Here is a 21060-nt window from a genome sequence, read left to right as displayed (position 1 = left end):
CTCCCCAAATTAGAAAAATGTATATACAAGACACAGGGCACTGGAATGAAATACAGTGAAACAGGGGTTATAACATGGGGTAAGAACATACAAAAGAAACAAAAAAATCACATAGTACATTATAAATACATTAAAAACAACAGCAAGAAAGATAAAACCACTTGTGTCCCTATCTTGGGGTTCATTTCACTTATCATCATCTTATAAGGTCATATGCACATAGCTTTTGACCTTTTCTGCTTGTCCTAGACATATACTAGTTATTGCAAATTAGGGAAACCATGGCACCTTTATTTCTTTGGGCCTGGCTTACTTCACTTAATATAATTTTTTCCAAGTCTTTCCATTTCCTAACAAATGGGGCAATGTCATTCTTTCTGATGGAGGCATAGAATTCTATCATATATATATATATATATATATATATATATATATATACGCATATATATACGCATATATATACGCATATATATACACACACATATATATACACACGTGTATATATATATATATATATATAGTAAGCTTTTTTTATATACTCTCTCTTATGATACACCAACTATATGAAGGCAGAGATACAAATCATGTGCTGATTAGGAAATTAAAGCTTAAAGAGAAGGTTCAAGTGCTACTAATGATTGAGCTAGAGTTGAAACCAGATCAGCCGCATTTCAAACAGGGTCTCTTATCTACAGTCTCCACTAACCTGTTCCTTCCTGTTCTATCTTCTAGGCTAGGCTAGGTTATGACAAGAGAACACAGAGAGAATATGCTGAGAATATAGGCAGGGTACTGCGAACCAGTTACCTGGAATAATAATACAAACTGCTGAGCTGATGACCAGGATAGGAGTCCATTCACTTTCGTTCCTTTTCTCTCTTGTCTGTATATCTATATATCTGATATATATATATATATATATATATATATATATATATATCTGATACTCTTATTTTTTCCTTCACTTTCATTGATCTCTTTTTTCACACTTGATCACTCCTATCAGGATGCAAACAAATCTTCCAGTCTTTGATCATGAAAGAGAAAGCAGCCTCTTTTGACTCTAGCCAACCGCTCCATTGTCTCCACTGAGCTTCAATCCTTTTTTTTCATCTTTCAACATATCACACCTTTTCTTTTTTTGTTGTTTGTTTTTGTAACTGCACCTTTTTCATGTCTTCTAGGCATTTTAAACTTTAAATATCAACACTTAAAGGTTTCCTCAATTTTTAAATTTTTTTCAATATTTAAATGTGAAGCCTTATTTGGAGTTCTTTTCTAAATTGGTGGTGCCTTAAGCCAACTCCAAATTGTCACCATTGCAACCTGTTTGCTCATGGTTTGAGCCAGGAATCTTGGTGAGTTCATAGATTGTACAATTGCCCATATTATGACATCCCTACAAGTTGGAGATTTGTACATCCTCACCCCATTTCCTTCAGGCAAAGTGAAGACTCGAAACAGATTGGGGTGATGTGGCCACACACCAACCAGGCAAAGGACAGATCCTCCCCAGAGCCTGCCCTGTGGACACCTTGAGTTCAGCCATCAGAATATGGGCATGTCTTGGATGGACAATTTAATCAAGTAATAATGCTATAGACCAAAACATGTTAGATGCATTTAAATCTATGAGTTTATAGTAATATAAAAAATATAATGCATCGCCATTGTGAGAAATTAGATAATTAACTTATGATATCATGTTTGATAATGCATAATTCAACCACAAGAATGTTTTTAAAAAACACACACAAAAATCCCAACAAACTGATGCTGCCAGGTGCTGGTACATGATTCCCTGAGTTGAATCCTTAGAATTACTGAAAAGGTAAAATAATTCTTTATAATGGATGATTCAGTCTTCGCAACCTCCAATGATTTCACTTGCCATCTTTGTCCACCCCTACTACAGGGAAGATGGAACTCTCCAGGTTGGTCCAAGCAAGCCACCATGTCAAATGAGATCTGCTTATTTATATGGCTATGGCCAGAGAAGGTAATCTCAGTCCTTTCCCAGAGTGCATGTGGTAGATTGGACCAAATGACCCACAGGCTCTGTATTCACAGTCTCAGAAATACAGAAAACCAGTCTGTACTTGGCAATAGATTTTTTTTCCAAACTAAGACACAGAGTTTACCAGCACATAGGAGAAAAGTGACAAGAAGAAAGTTCTCATGTGAATCAGCATGGGGAAATGGAGAAATCACTGGCCCACATTCTCTGAGAGAGTCTGCCCAGCCAGCCTGGTGCTGGGTACCAGGCTGCAAGATGCCCAGTGGATCATGACAGCCATGCCTGGCCTGTGGCACTTACAGCTTAGAGCACTGAACAGACAACAGGCAATAGCAAACAGTGCTTTAAGCACTGTTATTCAGGTCCTTGAAGAATATTCTGATCCGGCCTATCCCACTCCTATTTTGATGATGCTTCTGACTATTGCTGAGCCTGGAAAGATAGAAAATAGTCCTTAGTGGAGCCTCAGCTCTGTGGGCAGGTGCCTGGTCTTAGGAAATCAGCTCCAGAGGGCCTCACACTTTCCCCTGACCCGGGCTTGGCCTCTGAGAATCGCCAGACTATATTTCAATCGTCATCTGCAGAAAATAGTCCTTATATTCTTGTTTCTCACCAAAGCGAGTGTGGAAACCAACCCAAACCAAAACCCAGAGCCCTCCAAGAGGACTCCTCCCTCAGAAAGCCACGAAACCCAGGAAAGTAATGTCGAAGCTGTCCAACAACCATGATTCTCATTACATCATTGAACCTTATTAAGAGAAGGTGCTGGAAAAAGCCAAGGCCCACCAGATGAGTCACAGGACACGCCCTGTGGGCACAGAGGACAGGAGTATAAAGCCACAGGAAGAGACTTTAGAATGTGTGTCCTTAAATGCCTGTTCCAGCCCCAAGAAAACTCAGCTCTGTCAGAAAAACCCAGGCAATGTGCTCTAGGCCTATGGTGGCAAAGGGAATATGGGTAGAACTAGAGGCTAAGAAGGGATTGCTGAGAGTCAAGCCTGACTCCACTTTGATCCCAGCTGGTCCCTGGAAGGGACCTGGGACAATCTTGGCCTTTCATCCCAGTGACAATTACAGGAGAATGACTAAGCATGTGAGGGCACATGCAGCCTTTGTTTCTGCTTTGAAACTAGAACAAAGCAATTGAGCGATGTCATCAAACCAGTGACACGGCTAATAGTTTTGAACTACTTCTGGGGTGGGTGGTATTGGTTCTTTGACTGAATTTCCCACTAGAAAATATAATGGAATAGATAGATGCAACAGAAAACTTTTGTCCAAAGCCAGGGTGGGAGGGAGAAGAATAAGGGACTCATTCAAGGCATAAATAGAAACATATTAAAATACATTTAAATCCTTTGAAGTTGCCTTGTGTGCTAGGCAGCTTAGGAATCTGGAAACAGGAGGCCCAGACAGGAAGTAGCCCATGATACCCCCTACCTTGTCTTCGGATGGGAGCATTTGTTTCCATCAGCTTTGAACTCACCTCTCTGTCTCCAGCACGCAGTTCTGCAATTCTGCCCACTTAGGGGCCAAGGCAATGAGGCCACAGGCAGGGGCCTAGTGTTAGGGATATAGTCCTAAAACCACTGATGCCGTCCCCCAGACCAGCAGCAGCACTGCCACGAAACCATCCAAAGGACTCTTGTTCCCCCAAGCACAGGTGAGTGCTGAGCCCCACCCCCAGACCCCCACCCACGTCTCTCCAACTGGCAGTTCGCTGGCTGGGCCTCATGGCAAACCCAGCTCTCACTCTCACAGTAGTGGCTTGTTTAAGTAATTGATGATGTTGTCCTCATTGGGGAATCTTAGCACATCAAAAGCTATTGAATTCACCTGGAGTCTGAATTAATCACTTTGTCAAGGATAACAAAGGCTCTGTGCTTTACCAATGATCCCAGATGAGGTAGTAGCCCTGCTTTAAAAAAAAAAAAAAAAAGAAAGAAATCATGGTGCTTTAATTAATGCTTCAAGAGCTCAGCTTTGCTTTTTTTTTTTTTTTTTTAATCTTTTTCTTTGGATAGAAATGGTGGGAAATACACCTCCAATGGGTATTTTGCAATTTTCTCAAGTGCAAGACAGGGAATCCAACTCAGCCGAAACTGACAGAAGGGGGTCTGGGGGGCTTCGTGGACCCTCAGCTCTGTGGGCAGGTGTCTGGTCTCAGGAAGTTAGCTCTAGAGGCTTCCCCGTGGGCCTCACACTTCCACTGTGCCAGGCTTGGCTTCTGAGAATCGCCAGACACTATTTCAATTCTCATCTGCAGTCAGGGACCGAGTACTGTCATTGTGCCCGAGTGACTGCTTCCCACTTCCTGCCAGCTGCCACTGCCCTGCTCCAGCCATCGTTCTCCCCATGGGAATAAGCACTACCAATGCCCAGCACCTGGTCTCCAGCCTCCACCAATCAGCCCTCCACACCAGTGCCAGAACTTGCCAACATGCACAGGTGACTATGTTGCAACCTTGCTCAGAATTCTTTGTGCAGTGGGTCTTGGTCCTTCTTTAGACTCAGGCAATGTTACGTGTTTCTAGGTCCACCAAGTTGTTTTCTGCTCTGGGCTTTGGTGAGGATTTAAGAGGTGGCAAATAAGGTACTAGTTACCACATTTAAAGAGGCCCTTGATCTCAGAGTCGTTCAAGAGCAAGGCCCGTCCATAAACATCCTGGACAGGGAGGGCCTCCTTAAATCTGCTTCCCCCTCTCCTAGCCACACACAGCTCTGCTCTCACCTGGTGTATTGTCTTTTTTTGATTGTTGTTGTTTTACCAGGCAAGTCCTGCTCATTCTTCAACCCCCTGCAATCAGTGTTCCTCCTCCCCCGACCACCCTAGCCCACAGAGATGCTTTCCGTGGCCACTCACAGAGTTTCTCAGCATCCCCAGTGGGGCATGCTTGCTTGCGAGGGAAGAGTGAAGAACACTGTGTTTCTGTTTGTCAGAAGCTAATCCTGCCCAGATTCACTATTTATGGTACCTGCTCTGTCTCCATGCTGGCGGCTTAGTCATCTGTGGCTAATCCTTTGTTTTTATGAAGTCCTTAAAGAACCCTTGAGATGCTCTTGTGCAAGAGGGACATGTGCCTCAGTTGAACCCAATAGACAATTCAGTGAGCACCCAGGGAGGGCAGCCAGGGCTCCTGCCTTTGTATGCAGGATGATAAACAGAACCAGTACTCAGCTTCTCATAGTGGGGGTGCAGGGAAGGCAGAGCTCCAAGGAGTGCTGTACACAGAGGACCTCATCTCTCCTTTCATTCCCATTTTTTAGAGAGATTAAGTCACGCAGCAAAATGCAAAGCTGAGCCAGGCATGGAAGCTCATGCCTGTAACTCCAGCTGCTCAGGAGGCAGAGATAGGAAGATCTAAGTCTGAGGTCAACCCGGGCAAAGTTAAGCTTTATCTGAAAAAAAAAAAGTAAAAGCAAATAAAGGATGAGGGGTATGGTTCAAGTGAAAGGGCGCAGCTAGCAAGTATGAGGCCCCGAGTTCAAACCCCAATACTGTCAAAAAAAGAAAAGATTGGGAGAGGGCAAAGGAGGGGCGACATTGTCCCCCAAAAACGTACTCTTTACCTGACTTATGTATCTATAACCCCCTCTGTACATCACATTTTTAATAACAAGTTTAAAATGTTTTAAAAATGAAAAGAAAGAAATGGAGAGGAGATTTAAACCCCAACTGCCAACTCGGCAGTCTATTCGCTCTCCAGCAGGCTTTGTGGTCTATCATTCTGCATTTGCAGAACACAAATTGTCCAGAATCTACCCTGCCTAGTCCTGGGCAGTCTGTACGCAGGCCTTCTCCTCTGTCTGAAGATGCATGTGGCCGAAGGATCTTGTGCCTAGGTAGAAGCCACATTACAGGCTTTAAATCCATCAAGCAGAGTAGCTTTGGGTCGGCAGTCAAGGCTTGGTCTATGCTTAAGCATAGAGAGGGCATTTCATTGGCTGACTGGTACTCAGGAGCCTCTGGTACAGGGGACACTGGATATTTGTCCTGGGTACTGAGGATGGCTCAAAACTTCATTGTCTGGAACCTGAGAAGGCCTTCAAAAAAAGCTCTGCCAACTGACCATGAGCTTATGCCTTCTAGGCCAGCTGATATTTCCATCCCTCTGTCTCTCTGTGACATGCCTAATAGCCCAGTAAAGGCCAGGAAAGCAATTCTGATGCTTTGCACACAGCATAAAGTGCTTGGGCAAGTCAAAGGAACAAAAGGGTGTTGTGTGATTCCCCAAAATATCTATGACCCCATTGCGTTTTGTTTATTGCCATAATCTCCACATTTTTGTCTTGACCTAATTCTTGGCAAGTTCACCCACTGGCCCTTGGTTATCTCTTAGCTACAGTGTTCAACTGTGACTCTAGTGAAAATCTTACAATACATAGCTCCAGTCTAAGATAGCCAAGTCTCAGTGCCCATTGTTCATCACTGTGGATGGCCTGATCCTTCTGGATTCTGTACCAGATGCTCAGACCCACAGAACCTCCTGGTTCTTCTCCTATGGCCAACCCATGGGCCTATCCATTGTCTGCACCTGTGCCTCAAAATCAAACCATTACTCCAGTCCCTTGTTCTAGTTCCTGCCCTCCTAGCCATTCTTATCTCACCATCTGTATTAGTTAGCCACTGCTGCATAACAAATTGCACTTCCACCCCACCCCCACCTGCAGTGACTTCAAACAGCAAACATGTATTATGTCAGGAGGAATTTAGATGCAGATTAACTAGGTCTTTGGGATAAGGACCTCCCAGAAAATTACCATTAAGCTGAGGAACCCACTTCCCTGATCATTTATGGAACTCTCCTCAGACTTCTCCATGTGGATCTCTCCAGCATTGCTCAACAGGGCTGCTGGCTTCCCCCAATCCAAGACAGAGCAAGAGATCCCCTTCCCCCTTTTATTCCTCCCCCCCACACTATTCTGATTCCCAGCAGCTCCCTAGAGGAAAGGGTACACATAGGCACGATAAAGGGGCATGGCAGTGTGACATCTTTTTTTTTTTTTTAATCTTCAGAAACCCAAGTTAAATACAGTGTGTGCTATAGGCCTAGTAATATAAGGACAGCCCCTTCCTTCTTACTACCACTAGCCAGCACCCAAGGAGTAGTTTCTGGAAAGAAAAATAATCAACTACTCCCCCTCCCCTTGCCCCTTAATAACCCAGTAGAGCTCTAGTGCCCATGAGCACACTTAAAATAATTCTGGAACTATTTATGTTTCCAGCCATCAACATTGCTTGGCATAACAGCATTCATAAATTTACTTCCCAGAGTTGAACAATGAATTTCTCCTAAACAATACAGCTTGCAATTGGCAAGGGTGTCCCCTGGCTGTTATACTTCAGGCCATGGCGAGCACTGTACTTTGGGCATCCAGCTTACCTTGGGCTGTCTGGACTTCAGACATTCTTCCCTAAGCCTTGCTTTCCCGGACCAGAGTTGATATCATAGGCCCTTCCTCCAGGCCATACTCTGTCTGACTCAATTATTTGGTCTTCTTAGAGGATGCATAAGCCCATCATCAAGGAGCCCAGCCTTCCATCATTCTTTGGCTACAAACTCCTAGGCTCAGCCCAGATCCAATCTGAGCCCTACACTGAGTTCTGATATAGCTCAACACTCCACAGGCAAGGCCCAGGTGTCAGTAGTCTCAGCCAGCAATTTCCCCACTAATGTCTGGCTTTTCTCAGAGATTCATTGTTTTCATTTATAATAAAAATTCCAGGCTGGGTGCCAGTAGCTCATACCTGTGTTCCTAGCTACTCAGGAAGCTGAGAGCTGCTGGGTTGGCAGAAAGGTCTGTGACACTCCGTGTCCAAAAAATCAGCAAAATGACAGACAGGAAGTATGGCTCAAGTAGTAGAACATCGGACATAAGCAAAACAAAAAACACCAAAGAACAACAACAACAAAACAACCAAAATAGTACAAGGCTCTGGGGAGTTCAAGCCCTAGTACTAGCAACAAAAATAAATAAATAAACAAATTCCAATGTTCACTAACTATAAGATTTTTTTGTTTTTATTTACCTGTATTATTTTATCATATCATTTGTGACCTCTTTCTGTTTTGTTCAGAATCCAAATATGTGATCTTGGGACATGGGGCAGATGGAATTGTGGCTCCTGCTTCTTCCTGCCTGCCTTGTACCCAAATCTACATGAGCACCCTTTGTGAGTCTCCAGCACATCTGCTACAAAAATGGAGTCTTTTCCCCCAGTCCATTAATATTAGGCTTGCTCACATGACTTTAGCCAGTGGAATGTGGTTTTTCTAAGATGGAACCTCAAAGACATTTCTGTTTCTGGCTGTATTTCTCTCATACCTGTCAACTTTCAGGGCCTGAGCTTTCCTGATCTTCCATCAGAAGATCAGGTTTGAACCCCACCCTCAGCCTGGAGTAGAGCTGCTCTATTCAACCCACACATCATGGTGAAAATAAACATGGCCATTTGCCAATAAGTTTGAGGTTGTTTGTTACATGACAATAGCTGACTAATACATATCTATTCATTTCACTTCTTCATTATTGCATTTGCAAAATAGGTCCATTGGATTATAATCAAAGACGCACAACTTTTTTTTCTCATATAACACAACTAATAGTTACAACCTGTACCCACAATATCAGAGACTAAAGACCAGAGTCAAAGACAGCAAAGCTTAGGGGAAGAGAAGGATTGAAAAATAATAATTTAAAGTAAAGAACTTGGGACTCTCAACAGCCTTGGGATAAGTTGTCCAGGGGAAGATGAAGGAGAAGCCTCACTGGAGAATTGAAGGATGCATAGGAGGTACATTAGTGAGCAAAGGTGGGGTCCTCTAAAGCCACTGGCTGGGAAGGGAAGAATGAAAGGAATGAATGGATCAGGCAAAGAAGAGGTAATTGGTCACCTGGCTGGTAACCAATTAAGCCTACAAAGAAATGCTTCCATTGATACAGATAAGGATGATGAGGTAAGGATTTAGACTAGAGTGATACAAAAAAATCTGGTCTATGAGAGACAAGACAGGAGTACTAGCCAGGAGCCAGGAGCTCACACCTGTAATCCTAGCTACTCAGAAAGCTGAAATCTGAGAATTGCAGTTTGAAGCCAGCCTGAGCAGGAAAGTCCCTGAGACTCCAGTTAATCACCAAAAGAGCCAAAAGCGATGCTGTGATTTGAGTGGTAGAGTGCCAGTCTTGAGCAAAAAAGCTCAGGACAATGTTCAGACTTTGAGTTCAAGCCCCAAGACTGGCAAAAGAGTCGGGGGTGTGGGGCAGGAAGAGGAGAGGAGAGAGGGAGGGGGTAGAATTTATCTACCAATTTGCTACACAACATTTATACATCAAGTAATCATGTGCAAGGGCAAGGCAAGTTATCGACCAGGGAAAAGAACAAATAACAAAGAATTGAGCTCTTCCCATTTGAATCAGATGATAGATGCAAATTTCAACATGGGAAATTCTGAGAAACTCCTGGAAAGCAGAATCAAGTTGAGCTTCATTTATAGAGCGTCTTTCAAGAAATAGATCTTTCAGTTTTCAACACCTAGAAGTAAACAGTGACGGGACTAAACATTGCCACCAATGGCCTAGTAACAACCTATGTTGGTGTCCGTTTCCCTATCCCAAAGCCTGCATCCTGTTTTTCTGGGAGACAGGGAAGGGACATACAACTCCACATCACCACAGCGAAAGATGCCAGGTTTGGAACTGGCTCAAATCTTCTTAGAAGAAATACCCTCAGTGCTCTTTTCCACTGTCTTCTGGATTCCATTCCTCACTGTCACCACCATCACACTATTGGGGATCATCTCAAACATCCCCTAACACTCCTTAGTTGCCAAATCCATTCCCTGAGTCCCTGGAGTAGTTCAAGGTCAAATTTAGTGGTAGGAATTCAAGATCATGCCACAAGAGGCCATTTGTTCCACCTGGAGCTCTTTTCCCTTCCCACTTTCCACTCACACTCATGAGGATGTTTGGCCAATAAAGAGCTCAAATAAAAGCCAAGATCTACTCACCCAGCATCTCCACAAGCATCTGCCTGCAGTTACCAGAGAACACAAAAAGTTAACGTGTATTGAATGTTGGCTGTGCCAGACACTGCTCCAAGTCAGGCCATGATTTAGCTCCTTCAGTTCTCCCCAGATGCCATAAGGCAGGCGCACTATTATCCTGAGACACAGAGTCTTACCTGGCTGCTTTAGGACAGCAAGGATTGGAACACAGTGAACTGCTTTCTAAGCTCAAGCTCTGGACAAGGCAAAGGCAGCCATGAGTGAGGTGTTTCTAAAGGCACTGTTATGAACTGGCAAACTGCTCACGTGCTCGAAAGCAGTGTGTTTCTTCAATGGGTTCAGCCATCGTTGCATTTATGATCAGATCTCACAACCTGTGCTTTTGTCAATAGCACAGAGATGAACTTCAACTTTCAGCCCAGTCTAGCCTGATTTTTAAAAACAAAATTCTAAGTGTGTGTGTGTCTGTGTCTGTGTGTCTGTGCGTCTGTTTGTCTGTGTGTGTGTGTCTGTGGAGTACTGGGGCTTGAACTCAGGTCCTTGCAATCTCACTTGTTTTTTTTTTGATCAAGGCTGTTACTCTATACTGGAGCCACACCTTCACTTCCAGCTTTTTACTGGTTAATTGGAGATAAAAGTCTCTGAGATTTCTGCCCAGGCTGGTTTTGAACTGTGATCCTCAGATCTCAGCTTCCTGAACAGGTAGGATTACAGGCATGAGCTGCTAGCACAAGTCTTCAATGAAACCTTATAATGTCACAAGTTGGGAAGCAGGAAGAGGATGGCTGCCGTGGTATGCAACCCAGACTGAACAGAAATTCTCTATACTGGCATCCACAGTGACAAAGAATAAGGAACAAGCATGGATGCCCATAAATGCCAGGTATTTGTCGTGCAAAGTCCTACATGTGGGTCTCTGCCATCCAGTTTGGTTGAACAAATTATTACCTATTGTATGGAGCACTCTAGGCATTTAGGCTAAATAGAGCTGAATGGGACCCAGGACTGCCCTTGGGGAACTCACCTTCTGATGTGCCCTGAACAGCGGGAGGAGGGGAAGGAACATGGTGGGAACAGTGGTGAGGGGCCCGAGCCTTGAGCAGGAAGAGCTCAGGTGACCAGTAACTGGAGATTGGCTGGCGGGGGGGGGGGGGGGGGGGGCCTGAGACCTGGGTCCCAGGTCTGAGCCAAGCCAATAGGACTTAATTTCTCCTGAGGACAACCAGAAGGGCGTGTTACACACAGGGGCAGTGAACTGCTGGTGGCTGCAGCTACAGGATGGAGCACAGAGCAGAAGCCAGTGGTGGGAAGCTAGTTCTATCTGTAGAATGTTCTGGAAGCCCTTGATCACCATAGTAAGGAGAAGAGATTGAGAAGAAAAGATAGTGAGGATTGATGGGATGTAGGATGAAAGACAAGAGAGAGATAAGGCTGAGTTCCTGAAAGTAGGTGCTGCCCAGGAAGAAAATGTGCCGCACACTGAGGAGCGGGTGCCTCTGGCCTCCTCTTCCCTATGAGCAGACAGACAAGACAGGGGACTTGCTCAGGCCACCTCAAAGGGAAAAAAACAACAACGATGATGTCTCTGTCCCTGGCTGATTTTTACAATGCCACACTTCCCAACTGCACAGTCCGTCCTCTCAGGAGACGTGGCTACTGGTTTTTGCCCACTCCCTGGGTACAGAGAGGGTTAAAAGCTGGGAACACAACCAGCTGCATTCTCTCCTCATTGCTTTCAGCCCGGGCCCCCGCGGCCTATCGATTTGTGAAGGTGGGATATGGCAGTGCGTGAGGCACCTCAACTTCTCCGCCAGTCTAATGTACTTTGTGCATTTATTGACAATCAGAGGGTGCAGGTGAGCTAAAATGTCAAGCCTCTTTGATTTGGAGTCGAGTTGTAACGTGGTACACTAATGCTGGTTATCTCATTGATCAGCTCTTCTCCTTAGCAGAGCCTCCAATCAGCTTGTGTTTGAATAATGGAAATGGGAAAAATCAATCAATCATTGCTTAAATACACATTGCAGTTGGGACAATCAAACACAGGACCTAGGGGGAAAGGAATACAAACAAACGGCTATTGGTAGAATCTAGATGCCATTGCTTTCCATTGTGACCACTGCTGATCAATAGAAGAGGGTAGAGGAGGCTGGCTCTTTGCTGGGGGTTGGGTGCCTCTTCTCCCTTCTGCTGGAGTCAGGGTGTGAGCTCTAGTAACCCCCTCTACCTACCACATCTGCTAACATCTGTGCCCTATGTTCAGTCCCATCCCCTTCTTCCTCAGTGCTGGTCTTAGATTTCTTTGTTTTTCTTTTTAATTATCTCAAATGAATTATCTAAAGGCATTTCACTGTGAGGCTTCCATACATGCATTTAATGTCCTTTGATCAAATTCATCTCCTTCTATTACTCTTTATTATCTCTCCTCCCTCAGCCTTGTTCTCCAATTTCCAATGTCACAATTGTGTGTGTGTGTGTGTGTGTGTGCGCGCGCGCACACACACACACACGCAGTGTTCAGGAAATGGGAGTCACTCTCTGTAGGAGTTACTTGGCCTCTTGACAAGGTCTGATGCCATTTTTTCAAATATTGTGAGAAAAGGGAGGAAGAGGCATTTTTCTGGGACTGTTGGGGATGTGACTGTCACGAAAGGCACCATTGTGAAGACACACAGAGGGACGGGACAGCCCCGTGAGTGGCCCAGAGGCAGACCTTGCACAGGCTGAAAAGAAGCCCAGGGATCCTGGGGAACACCATCCTCCAAGAACCACAAGGGCACATGTTCCTGGCTCTCCATAACTGAAGCACCGATCTACAACAGCGTAAGCATCTGCCCCAGCCTCCTCTCTCCCAAGTCTCCTTCTACTCCCACACAGATGTACATTCCCGCTAGCAGAAAAAGTCCGTGCAAAGCTAAGGACACCCTGGAAGATGGGCACTTATTTTCCGTGGCAAGTGAAAGCTATTAGGTTTGTCCTTGCAGCTTCTGGGGGTGGGGAAAGGGGTCATTCGATAGCTTTATTTCTGGAAGTGCTGCTTCCTCCCAGTGAAAAGATGCCCCAAGCATGCACCAGCAGCTCAGTGAGACACAGACATAAATCCGATGGCTGTTTTCTTTCTGTAACAAACAAGATTCTTGCTTCATTTCTGCCCCCAGAGTAGATGCTACTAGAAGCCTGAATTCCTTCCTAGACAGCAAAGGGATAACTATAAGCAATGAGAATATTGCTACTGCTTTCTTTTTATACAAAACAAAAGTATAAAAGCTGGGCATCAGTGGTTCATGCCTATAATCCTAGCTACTCAAGAGGCTGAGATCTGAGGATCATGGTTCAAAGCCAGCCCAAGTAGGAAAGTCTGTGAGACTCCAATCTCTAATTAGCCACCAAAAGGCCAGAAGTGGAGTTGTGGCTCAAGTGGCAGAGTGCTAGCTTTGAGCAAAAACGCTCAGGGACAGCACCCAGACACTGAATTCGGGCCCCAGGACCAACATACACACATACACACACACACACACACACACACACACACACACACACACACACACACACACACACACACACACACACACACACACACACACACACACACACACACACACACCCCAAGTCATCTTTCCAATGAGTGTGACTTTTCCACACAATTCCTAGAACTGATCTATTACCTCAACAATGCCTATAAAGTGTTGTTGTTTATAATCACATGTTGTTCTGGATTGCAAATAATATTACCTGGTTTAATTACCTATTTACCAAAATCAGGACTTAAAAAAAAAAATCAATCCACTCGCAACAAGGATTTGCTGCCTTGAGAGCTTTTGGAAATGACATGTAGACCCCACCCCGTGCCTCAGGACAGGCTTGAGGTCATATTTTGTGATAGTAGAGAGTCTGCAGTGAGGGTTCAGCCTATCAGAAAAAATGCCTTTGAAGGTCATAAAATTCATTTGACTGTATAAGTTCTGGTATGTATGCTAAAATAATCAGTCACGTTACTTTACAGTCATACCTCGTACTCTCGTTCTGGAAAAAAATCAATAAAGCGAGGAGAATGACAGGGATATTGTGAATAACTATTTAGAGGAGAGAAAACAAACAAAAATAATATTCTAAAACAGGAAGCACAGAGCTAGTTTTCATAAGCAAGCTCCGTTTTATCTCCAGGCTCATCACGGAGTTATTAAACTGAAGTACCCATCAGATGCTAGACAAAAATACAAAAAAAAAAAAAAAAGGAGGGGTTGTTTTTGTTTTTGTTTTACACAGAAAGAAAGAGCATGTGCATCCTTCTGTAGATACGGAAGGAACTGGAAGTTATCCGTGGAATTTACAATGTGTTTCTAAACTGTACCCATTGTTCATACCCTTTTACCAAATGTTACAAACTCCAGTGCTTCCTTTGCCTGGGTGGTTTCCCCTCTGACAGGCTCTCCCTCTTCTCCTCTGCCTTGTCCTTCCTTCCCCGCCTTCACTCAGCCTAAGACTCTCCTCTTCCAAAGTCTGACTAGCTGGTGACCCAGAAAGACTGAAAGGCTGTGGCTAGAAAGGGAGACGTGAGAGTCATGCATGAAGCTACAATGAACCCTAAATTTCCAGTCTCCCAGGACAGCTTGTTAGCCTCAGGAAATGCCACCAAGGACAATTAGGCACCCAGATAAAAGGAGGCTTCATTCATGGATCGTCTTGGGTCGAAGCCGACTAGCTTTGCATGGATAGCAGCAGGGACAGCCCAGACCTGTCCATACAGAAGCGTCACTACACACAGAAGCCATGGAGTCTGGATCCGAGGTTTCTCGTCACCTGCACCATGTCATACACCACGTGTTTTCATGGCATTCCTGGTGGTTGCTGAGGACGCTCACAACCTACCAAAGCCAACCCACCTGCCACCTGGCTGGATCACTGTGGCTCCTCACTTTCCCTAACGCTGCACTTGGAGCCAGCTCTAAGTGTTCTTCCTGCTCTTGCCTCTAGACATCCTGCAGTAACTAAGACATCAATTCCGGCAACCTCCAGGACTGCTCGGGGTGATATTAATGCTTCATTTCCTCTGTGTACAGCTTCCTCTTTTCCACTGGGACACAAATGCATCAGCCACTTTTTTTTTTTAGGAGAATCACCTGCTACTTCTTTTCTTCCTTCCTTCCTTCCTTCCTTCCTTCTTTCTTTGCTTGGGTTTGAATTCCAAGTCTCAAATTTGCTAAGCAGGTGCTCTATTACTTAAGCCATGCCCCTAAGTTTTTCTTTTTAATTTGCTCATTTTTCAGTGGTTATTAAGTATTTATTGGTCAGTGCCATGGACTCTTGTCGACAAGGTGAAAACTGTTCACCTGCATCGATTGTAAAACCAGACAGTGATCAGCCCACACCAAACACACCAAAAGCATTCAGGGGCGAGGTGAGTCAGCGGGTAAGAGAGTTAGGTTTTGTATGAATCTGAGAAGACAAACAGAAGGCCAAAGAAGCAATCTCCTAATGGAGATTAGGGGCTGGAATGAGCCTTTTGTCAACATTAGGCACCAAGGAAGTGCCAGGTGTTCTGAAAGGAATAGAGAGGGTGGGGAATTGGATAAAAGTTGGTCTGAGAAGGGGCTTGTCAGCAGGGAAACAGGAAATAGCTTCCCTGCGGACACACCCCTGAGCTCAATGTGGCAAGGAAGAGCCCAACAATGGCATCCAAGCAAGGACGCCAACCTCGTGTGGTATCACATGACACTCACAATACTGCACCCATCAACACGACCACAGCACAGGATGTCAGGGAGCTAGAGGGGAGACAGAACCACCACATTGCAAGTCCTAGACTTCTTAATGTGCCTTCCCCCAGCCAAATACTAGGAGGGTCTCTGAGTCCTGGATGTTCAGGGTTCAGAATTAAATGGAGAGAGGAGCCTTTGCCTCTGCTCTTGAAGAGCTCAGAGGCTAAGAGGACAAGACACAGTCTTCTGTCCTGCTTGCAATCTCACCTGTCCTGAGACCAGATGCAACTCTTAAAGGAAAGACTACTGTTTCTGTCCATTTAGAACACACCACCCTGCACAAATCCCCACGGGCACAGCATGGCCCTGAGTGTCTCTACACCCCTGGGGTCCTTGTCTGTGAACCCTAACACCAGGGACAGCCCCATCTTTCCCCTTCCTTGTGGGCACTCTTCAGAGGATACAGCAATAGAAAGCCTTGCTGAATGCAAGCTGGGGTCTTCTTCACATTGTCTGCCTGGCGTCCTATCTGGAGGAGGCCATGCTGTCCCATAGCCTCTTCCCTCCTGGCGTTAACCTCTCTCCTTTGAGCTTATCTCCATGGTTCCCCATGTGTGGGACACGTGACCCATCCTCCTGTTCCCTGACCTTGAACCAGGGCCTCCCACCATGCCTGGCACACATTAACAGGTCAATAAATATTTCTGTGATAACAAATGGAAGCCAGGTCTCTCTTCTCATTTACCACCTGTGTTTTGAGCCTCTATCTTAATGTCTGAGTCTTTGAACCCAGTTATTAATCCAGCCTAGAAACTGATTACACACACACACACACACACACACACACACACACACACACACACACACACATATTGCTGCTTTGCTAACTGGTGTGGTGTCCTTGTGTTTCTGCTCTGAGTTGATTGAAAACACCCATTCACCACAGCTTATCAGCTAGGGCACAGGCCCCTCTCCATGACCAGAGCAATGACCATGTATGCAATCCACTTATCGGACATCAATTTGGGCCATACTGTATGTCTGGTGCAGAGCTGTGAGTTCAGATTACAGAAGTGAAAAACACAGCAAGAAAATGTAGAGAAGTGTACAATAGTCAACACTGATGCTTTAATCCCACCTGGAAAGGCTCTGATGGAACAAACTTTAAGAACCACAATCACAGCAGAGTTAGTGATAATAAAGTAATACTAAAAAGTATATTAGCTGGGGGGTAGGAAGGTGGCTCAGTGGTAGAGTTCTTGCTTTGCATGTATGAGACCCTGGGCTCGATTCCTCAGCACTACATAGCAGAAAAAGCTGGAAGTAGCCTATAGTTCAAGTGGTAGAGTGCTAGCCTTGAGCTGAAGAGCTCAGGGAGAGCACCCAGGCCCAGAGTTCAAGCCCCATGACCGACAAAAAATATTGTATTAGCTGGATACTGGTGACTCACTAGCTACTGAGGAAGCTGAGATGTGAGAATTACTGTTCAAAGTTGTCTAAGGCAAAAAAAGTCCATGAGACTCTTATCTCCAGTTAACCAATAAAAAAAAAAAACCTCATAGTGTGAGGCCCTCAGTATCAGCACTTCAGTAAATACAAATAAATGAGTATATTAAGACATAAAAATAAACCTATAAATCCAAGCCACCAAAGACAACTTTTGTTCTGACAGGGCTGAGGATGAAACCCAGGGCCACACACTTCCTTCACCACTTAACTACACCCCCAGCCCAAGATTTATCTTCTACTTATAGATCAGATCGTTGATACTTTTTCAGAGTGGCCAACATCTATTATGCACCTGTACATGCATGCTCTGTGCTATGTGCTTTACTGAACACAGCAACACATTGCAAGGAGCATTGCAATTTGCAGGGAAGGGGCTACCATTTGCTTTTGGTTTTGCATGTGTCGAGTTTCAATGCTGGATAAACTACGCCAAGATGGAAAAGTTCAAAAGATAATTAAACCAGTTTAAAAGGCAAAGCAGCACTGGGACTGAAGCTGGGTTGCAGAGCCAATTTCCAAGAAGTAATTTCATCATCATAGAACATCAAACGTGAATTCCACTTTCAGCTATGCAAATTCCAAAAGAATAATACCTCACATTTGCATAATGCTTGATGCTTTTCAAAGTGCTTTCAGTTATTAATCTACAGGAGGCTTTATTACCACCGGAAACATAAATTGAAATGCTGTTCAACTACATTATTTTTCCCCCATTCTCCCCTCAAAAAACCAGAACCAACTAAATCCAAGTGCCTTTGATTGAGTGAGTAACTTTAATAAGTATAACAGACAAGGCTGAAGATGCACAAATGTAGCATATGTGCGGTCTTGAAGCTATAGACATCTGAGAGCCAGGCTTAAGAAAATCTGCTGTTGAATTAGCAAAACCACAGGGGAGTAACTTGTAGTTCAAGTTTGAGGTTCTTTCAGAGCCTCAGGTTTTTGTGGGAGTGTATGTTCTACCTTCTTAAGAATCTATGTCCTTTCACCAGATAGTGCACAATTAGATCTATCCCTTTGTCCTTACATCTGCCCAAATCCCTGTCAATAACTTCCCACAAAGGGGCTCATGTTAATAAAAAAAGGCTTCTATGTTTGTATATGTGTGCATGTGTGCATGCATGTGTGCATGTGTGTGTGTATGTATGTAACAGTCCTGGGGCTTGAACTCAGGGCCTGAGCACTGACCTTTAGCTTTTCAGTTCAAAGCTCATGCACTAACCACTTGAGCCACACCTCCACTTCTAGCTATATTTTGGTGGGGGGAGGCTGGTTAATTGGACATAAGAATCTCATGGATTTTTCTTGGCCAGGTTGGCTTTGAACCACAGTATGCATAGTAGAGCCTATTGGATGGCTAGAATTACAGATGTGAGCCACCACACCAGCACCTAAACTCTTTTCCTTTTTTTTAATATAATTCAAGCGTTTGAATCCATTATAAATCCAACACTGAGAGAGGATCTTCGAAAAATAAGTCTAGAAGATATGACAGGGAGAGGAGGAAATACTGCTCCTCGGACCTAATACCTTTCCAATTTGTTTCTCTTTCCATCTCTTTCAAACTTAATTATGTGGCGCCCTTCTCAAGCCGCTGAATCAGCAGCATTTCCTGACCCTCCAATCACATGCATTTTAGCAAAAGATTAACCTGGCTGTTTGCTTTTCATTCTGAAACCGTGTTAATACTCAACTCCCTCTAGATTAGAAAAAGAAGGCAAACACACTCCCGCACAGCCCAGCTGGCACCAGCCAGGCTCCAGGGCTGGCATTTCTAGGGAAGTCACAGATACTGGGGCTGCTGGCACTTACCATTTCAGCAGAGCCAAGAGAACCACAGACAGGGCCAGTGTCACCATGGGACCACTCGCTTCCAATTTCAGAAACCCTAAGGTTTCCATTGTTCCCCTGAGCCCACAGGAGTTGGTCCTCCAGGGAAAAGAGGGGTTAATCCTCTGCCCTCACAGGAGCCTGGGTCTTTGGGAAGTAGAGGACCGAGTGAGCACCCAAGAACATGTCATCCATCAACTGGGTCCAAAGAGAAGATATGCTCTTTCTCAGTGTCTCTTTATAAAGAGGAAGGAAGGAAGGGGGAGGGAAAAACAAAGGGTTTCAGGGTAAGGCGATGAATCAGCAACTATGTTCTTGGTGACTGTGATGTCAATAAACATTTATGTTAGCTTCCCTGTGAGGCGATAGCGTAGATGGGTTCCAGAGTCACTGATGGCTCAAGCCATCAGCTGTTACTCTGACATGTAATCCCGCAAGAAAGACTCGCCTCCAAAATATTCATCTATATAAACATAGTAGATCCTTGGTATCCGTGGGTTAGTGGTATCAAGGAGACCACCACTGAAGAAAACCTATATTCGCAGGATGTGTAGAGTTCAGTCCTCTAAAATAGATCTATACCTTCTGTACGATAGGTCTGAGCATCCAAACTTGAAACCACATGCCACAGCCTACATTACAGAAGAGAGCAGGCTGGGCCTGCTGGGTTCTTCTGTGATGTGTAGAATAGCAGTTTTAAGGCTGAGCCCTGAGCTGCTCCAGTTCCAAAGTAAAGCAATAAGCTAGGCATCAGTGGCTCACACCTGTAATCCTACCTACTTAGGAGGGTGAGATCTGAGGATCATAGTTCAAAGCCATCCCAGGCAGAAAAGTCTATGGGACCCTTAGCTCCAGTGGACCACCAAAAAGCCAGCCCTGAGTTAAAAAGCTAAGGGACAGAGCCTAGGCCCTGAGTTCAAGCCTCAGTACTTTACAAAAGTAAAGCAATAGTTTTAACCTAAGTCATCCCACTTTTGAGTATAAGCGCCCAAAGAGAAAGACTTTACGTTTTGTTTATGCAAGTGAATAGCCACTCTTTCTGTCAGCTCATTAAGAGGAACAAACTGGCGGTTTATTTGTACCCATGAACAATTACACTGGCAAATATACCAAATCATATCAGAAACACCAAGTATGAACTTACTGATCATACCAGATCCAGGCAAGTTCCTCACCTGAATGAAATAAAGGAGGAACTCATAGCACTGGGTTAGGTGGCACTCCAACCTGACCTGTCAGCAGATGGTCTGAGGGCTGACTCTCTTTACATCGGTAACCCTCTCTGCCCTGCCTTGAACAAGGCCTCTTTGAACTGTGAGGTTGCTTTAACCCTTCCAGTCACCCATGACCTTTCTAGTACAGTGTACTGTGTGATCTGAAGTTAAGGTTAGTAACAAAAGATTGGAATAAAGAACCTGTCATTCCAGTGGCCTAGATTATCAAGTGACCTCAGTAGTACTCGGACAATTAATGACAAAGAAATTGAAATCACTTATGATTTATTGTTATTCAATGGATTCTGGCATTGTGGAAAGACACAAGCATGTCCATCTATATTTCTAACATGGCTCATTCACAGCAAAATACTCTCACATCAATTACTCTTGTGTACATTAACAGTGCTTGTCCAAAGCTTGATCTCATTTCATGCTCTTTATCTCAAATACTGCAGATACTTGATTCATTTTTCCCGTAACATTGCCCAACTTTGGCTAAGCACCTGCTTGCTGCCTTTCAACAAATTTAAATTTTTTTTCCTTTATCACTTAGATGAGGCACATTAGCTTTTACCTTGCTTTCAGGACACAGTTTGCTTTTGGGGGAGGGAAATGTTCACAAAATGAAGAGAAGGGAAACACTGAGCAGATCACAGTGATTTAAACACAACTGATAAGAACACAAGACTGACTGGGAGCTCCTCCATATCAGTCAAGCTGCTTAATGCTTACACAGGAATTTAGAATTTTTGTTTTTGGAATATCTTGTGTGTATGTATGTG

The 21060-nt window shown here is 44.4% G+C and overlaps 1 protein-coding gene across 1 annotated transcript in view; it reads right to left on the bottom strand.

Moving 5' to 3' along the window:
* Nucleotides 1–19258, bottom strand: part of Tbxas1 (thromboxane A synthase 1) — a 141792-nt gene extending 122534 nt beyond the window's left edge. The window contains exon 1 of the mRNA XM_069997319.1: nucleotides 19044–19258. Coding sequence (XP_069853420.1) covers nucleotides 19044–19132 — 89 coding nt within the window. The 5' untranslated portion in view covers nucleotides 19133–19258. The remainder of the gene's footprint in view (nucleotides 1–19043) is intronic.
* Between the last annotated feature and the right edge of the window lie 1802 nt (nucleotides 19259–21060).

This window comes from Dipodomys merriami, unplaced genomic scaffold, assembly GCF_024711535.1.
Source record: "Dipodomys merriami isolate MVZ:Mamm:240054 unplaced genomic scaffold, mDipMer1.0.p SCAF_5, whole genome shotgun sequence".
Taxonomy (NCBI): domain Eukaryota; kingdom Metazoa; phylum Chordata; class Mammalia; order Rodentia; family Heteromyidae; genus Dipodomys; species Dipodomys merriami.
The sequence above is the reverse complement of the archived record's forward strand: the minus strand, read 5'-3'. Positions and strand labels throughout refer to the sequence as shown.